Source organism: Aplysia californica, unplaced genomic scaffold (assembly GCF_000002075.1).
Source record: "Aplysia californica isolate F4 #8 unplaced genomic scaffold, AplCal3.0 scaffold00519, whole genome shotgun sequence".
Taxonomy (NCBI): domain Eukaryota; kingdom Metazoa; phylum Mollusca; class Gastropoda; order Aplysiida; family Aplysiidae; genus Aplysia; species Aplysia californica.
Window position 1 is genome coordinate 146,112 of NW_004797789.1, and position 5,635 is coordinate 151,746.

General features: G+C 39.0%; 1 protein-coding gene across 1 annotated transcript in view; it reads left to right on the plus strand.

Moving 5' to 3' along the window:
* The window catches only part of LOC101854599 (very long-chain specific acyl-CoA dehydrogenase, mitochondrial), a 34,974-nt gene that overhangs the window by 15,102 nt on the left and 14,237 nt on the right, over nt 1–5,635 (plus strand). Inside the window, exon 12 of the mRNA XM_005106207.3 lies at nt 5,328–5,414. Within this exon, the coding sequence (XP_005106264.1) occupies nt 5,328–5,414 (87 nt within the window). The remainder of the gene's footprint in view (nt 1–5,327; nt 5,415–5,635) is intronic.

The window sequence follows — 5,635 nt, forward strand, 5'->3', positions numbered from 1 at the left end:
TCTTGTGTGTATTCGCTGTGCCTGTCTCTTCCCTCTAACAAACACGTTTTTCCTTGTGTGTATTCGCTGTGCCTGTCTCTTCCCTCTAACAAACACGTTTTTCCTTGTGTGTATTCTCCAGTGTGAAGTCACAGACCCAAAGACGGGGGTCAGCAAGGACAAAGTGACAGCATTTATAGTGGAGAGAAGCTTTGGAGGAGTCTCAAAGTGAGTTCTGGAAATGTTTACATGGTCTTTGACACATACTGGTTAAGTTGAGATAGTCTCCTCCCCCCTGGCTGATTTTTCAAATTCCTGCATGTCTATATGTGAGGCAGCGTGGTGGAATCAGGCTCTCGTCAATTTTTGGGCAAGTAGAGTTATTGGTATTATCTTAAAGCTTGTTCACTTGTCTTTATTTCAATGAAAAAAATATCCTCCATTTATCTTGAGTACAAGTCGAGATATTTGCGAATGAAGGACGTGGGGTCACCTGTTTTCAGAGGTAAAATTAGTGAGAAAATGGCCGCCAAAGATTGGTTATTTCCTTAGCTTAAGAGTCTGTGGTAACTGAAAATTGACATTTTTTGTGCCTTTAATCAACGTTTTTAAGAAAAATCCACAGAGAAATGAGTTCTTTAACGGGCATGAAAGGTGTTGAGCTAAAAAAACAAAAATTTGATAATAATTCACAAACCTGCGGAAAAGTGCAAGTTTCTTAATTTTGATTATTTTGACAAGAGCCTGATTCCACCGCGCTGCCTCACATATGTGTTACAACATGACAGAATAGTCACGTGTCATATTTTGACAGTATAACAATACGCGTTTCACCAAAAAATATGTTCAAGCCCTACAAGTGGATGGAAACAGTTTGGTTCCAAAGTTATCATCGCTTGAAGTTCAGATTCCGAAACTCACTGTTTTGAGAAATTTGAGGTTTTTGACTGATAACCCAAAACAGCTGACTGTGGGAGATTGAGTTTTATGGAGGAGGAGGTGGGCAAGGGGACCTAAGTTTGTTAGTTTTGCTCCCCCCCCCCCCACACACACACACATAGACACACCATGTTGTGATTTATTTGGTGCCAGATATTTGTAAATTGAGGAGGAAAATGTGTTATCACGGTAGCCCCCACTCATGAGGCGGGAAAATTGTATGGAAATGATGGTGATGAAGATGATGACCACAGCAGGAAAGTTGTATGGAAATGATTGTGATGAAGATGATGATCACAATAATGTTGAGAACGGTGTCGGAACGGAGATGTTTCTTTAATCTTTTCAGTGGTCCTCCAGAGAAGAAGATGGGCATCAAGGCGTCCAACACTGCTGAGGTGTACTTTGAGGACGTGAAGATTCCCAAAGAGAATGTTCTTGGTGGTGAGTTCTCCATGCTTTGGTGTAGTCTTTTGCAAAATATATTTTAATACCCTGCCCCCCCCCCTCAAGTTGGATGATGTTATAATGTTGCTGGAAGGCCCTACTTTTCTTCTTCTTCCTTACTACCCTCCCACCCACCAACCCAACTTGGAGGCAAAGATATAAATATTTTTTTACCTATCCAATGCATGATATTTGATTGGAAACATTTCGTTGTTACTGGTAAGTCTTTGTTTTATCACAGAGGTAAAGCACTGGTTCTTATTATTGTATTATTAGTATAAACACATTTTTAAATGTAAGACCTCATTGATAACCATGAGATAATACGGAAACTTCAACGTTTTATTATAAATTTAGAGAAAGGAGTGGGTGGGTGAAAGGTGTTGCTGATAAATTTGACTTCTTTCCTTTCCTTTTCTTTTGCTGTTTCTGTGTGTGTGTCAGTGTGTCTTTCAATTACACTGCTCTTAGTAACCATTCTTCTGTCTATGTACCTCTCTTTACTCAAACTCATTAGTGATGGAAATATTTCTGTTTATCTATAAATGCTTTCTGGTTAAATTATTAAAATATTTTGTTTGTCTTCAGGTATTGGTGGTGGTTTCAAAGTGGCAATGAACATTCTGAACAATGGAAGATTTGGCATGGCTGCCTGTCTAGCCGGGACTCAGCGCTACTGCATTAGCAAGGCTGTAAGTTGTTTAAGAGAAATCTTTGTTGGTGAAGTGTTTTGCTTTGAAGTTAAAAAGTATTGGTTGCAGTCTAAATTGTCCAATATGGCCCCCGTTCAGAGGACGAGAAAATGGAGTTTTATCTACTTCATAAAATGGAGTTGTGAACAAGAGGTGATAGTACATTAGTACTTTCTGACAGTTCCGTACTTCATCCCCCATCATTATCAACTCCATCTGTAAAAAAGTTCAATAGCGTAGGGCTGCGGAAATTCCATAACAAAGAACCCGTACTCGCCTTGGTATTTCAACTCGTCTTGTATAAGCTCCGGATTTTTATGGGAATTCTCTCGGCAGTAAGTTAATGTTATAGAAACGTCCCAGATTGTGCATCAGTTGAGTGTTTCGGAATATGTGAGGCAGCGTGGTGGAATCAGGCTCTCGTCAATTTTTAGGCATATTGAGTTATTGGTATCATCTGAAAGCTTGTTCATTTGTCTTGCTTTCAATGAAAAAATTACCCATCCATCTTCAATAGAAGTGGAGATCTTTTGGATGGAAGGAGATGGGGTCACCCGTTTAGGAGGTAAAATTAGCAACAAAATGGTTGCCAAAGCTTTGTAAATTCCAAACCTGGAGAGTCCATGGAAATTGTAAATTTATATTTTTGAGCCTTTAATCAGCGTTTTCGGTGACATCCTCAAAGGAATGTGTTTATAAATGTACATAAAAGGTGTTGAACCTAAAAACAAAAAATTGATAAAAATTTCTAAGCAGGGAAAAAACTGCTGTTTTCTTCGATTTCATTATTTTGACGAGAGCCTGATTCCACCACGCTGCCTCACATATGATTACTCATTGTGCGTGGTATTTGTCTACTTACTATAGTGCTGGGTATTTTGTTCATTCTAACAGAGAGATTATTGAAGGAACTTGAGAAAATACCATTGACAATGTTATTCAAGTTATCTCTCTACTATTTTTTCAGCTATTTCTTTTTCTTTTTTTTTAAGAACAAATTGTGCGGACATAATATTTCTCTGTGTAACATTTGGAATCATTTTCTACAAGAAAAAAAAAGGCTAGTTTGTGAAAAGGGGGTGGGAGAGGCATTACTTTGTTTGGATGTGCTTGTAGTTATCTCAGCCTGCAGTAATAAATTCTGTGTCTCACTCATCATCACCTCAGCCAGTCTTTCTTCTCAGCCATCCTCCTACACGTGTAAGGCCCAGGGCTGTTCTCACTTTGCCCATAACAGGAAAGGCTCTTATACAATTTAATTAAAAAAAAAAAAAAAGAAAGTAGAAAACGAAAAAAAAAAGTGCTGTATGGTTGGAAAAGAAAAGGTAAAACAGAAGACGATAGCAGATGCTGAGATCTCTCTAAATAAGACTTCACTACATATTTATTTACTCCTCCTCTGTCGTCCTCTCCTTTCATTCTTGATTTACTCCTGTGACCTGTTGATTGTTTGTTTGCTGCTTTTGTCCTCACATCCTATAGGTGGAGCACGCAGCAAACAGAACCCAGTTTGGAAGAAAGATTGAAACCTACGGAGCCATCCAGGAGAAAATTGCACGAATGACAGTCCTGCAGTATGTCACAGAGGTGAGGACGGGGGCATCTGAGAGGGGGGAATAGGGGGGCAGGAGGAGGGAGGGGGGGGGGGGGAATAGGGGAGGAGAGGAGATGGAAGAGGAAATGTTTGAGTGAAATGTGTAAGTGTTGTCATTTTTTAAAGACAAATGTGAGGCAGTGTGGTGGAATCAGGCTCTCGTCAAAATTATCAAAGTGAAGAAACTTGCATTTTTCCGCAGGTTTGTGAGTTTTTATCAAATTTTTGTTTTTTTGGTTCAACACCTTTCATGTCCATTAAAGAACTCATTTCTGTGTGGATTTTACTGAAACACGTTGATTAAAAGCACAAAAATGTAAATTTTCTGTTACCACGGACTGTTAAGCTAAGGAAATAACTAATCTTTGGCGGCAATTTTCTGACTAATTTTACCTCTGAAAACAGGTAACCCCCCCTCCTTCATTCGCAAATATCTCGACTTGTATTTAAGGTAAATCGATATTTTTTTCATCCAAATAAAGACAAGTGAACAAGCTATAGGATGATACCAATAACTCTACATGCCCAAAAATTGACGAGAGCCTGATTCCACCACGCTGCCTCACAAATGTCTGAGAAAGTTATTCAGGATCAGAAGGACAGACGGGGTCACCAACGAGGAAGTTTTAAGGAGCACAAGACAGAGCCCAGCTGAAGATGGAAGTGGGAAGAAGGTGGTGGTGATGGATCGAACCTACTCTCAGGAAGCTAGGCAGCTATGTAGTAACAAAGAAAGTGTTGGATTGGGATCCCCTCGGTAAAAGATTAAGGGGAAGGCCACCTAGAATCTAGAGAAGAGTGGCAGAGAATAATATCTAGAGTCTAGATGTCTCTGAGATGTTTATTTTTGGTTTACCTCTGCCTCTTTCTTCCATTTTTCTAGTGAGAATACAGTAATCAAAGACTTTATGTCGACTCAAGTGTCTAAGGACTCAACTGCATTTCATCAGCAAGCTGCTAAAATGTACTAAGCCCCAAAAGCAAAATTTCTCTGGAGAGAAAAAAACTGTTTTGTTCTTTTGTCCATTATACCTAAATATGAGGGGGGGTTTTTTTTTGGGGGGGGGGTTGCTTTTTTATGTTTAAAATTTGAATTTCTACAAAATATTTCTTGAGCACATGCATCTGATATGATTGATTAATATAGTGTTATATATTTTTTCTTCTCCAAATTGTAGGTGTAGGACATTTTAACTGCTGTCCGACGATTTGCCTCTACCTCTTTTTGTTATCAGTGATTGTCCCATGGTGGCTTCTTTCTGTGCTGCCTCACCTGGTCATACAGTACACAGAAAGGCAGTCGTTAATGTGAACATGGCACAAAGTGAACGCTTATGGTGTGTGTTGTGAACATTTGGACCTACAAGGGTTTTTGAGGTTCAACCATGCAATCTGTTATTTCAAAGTTTGGTTCAGCAATCTGTTTATTCTATTGTTTGATTTAGCAATCTGTTAATTTCATAATTTGGTTCAGCAATTGGTTTATTTCAAAGTTTGGTTCAACAGTGCAATCTGTTTATTTCAGATTGTGGTTCAACAATGTATCATGTTGTGTATTTATCTCGTAGTTTGCTACATTGGCACAACCTTTATTTGCATTTGAAGGCAGGTATCTTAGGAAAAAATATTACAGAATGGTTTGTCCTCATATTTCATTCTTCAATTTCCCCTGACAGTCGATGGCCTACATGATCTCTGCCAACATGGACCAAGGCTCAGCAGAATTTCAGATTGAGGCAGCCATCAGCAAAATATTTGCCTCTGTAAGTTATCCTTGTTTATTGCAAAGTCCTTTAAAAGAGTATTGTGGCTTTGAGAACGTGTTTGGTATGCTTTCTGCATTTGCAGCCCGGCGCTTTGCAGTGGCAGTATTAGAAGGAAGTTTAAAAAAAAAATTTTTTTTTTGGTGGGTGGTTGGCGGGTGCTCTTGGTGTGGTTTGCTTCTTCTTTCCTATCAAACATCTATCGTCCTTATCTCCCCTTC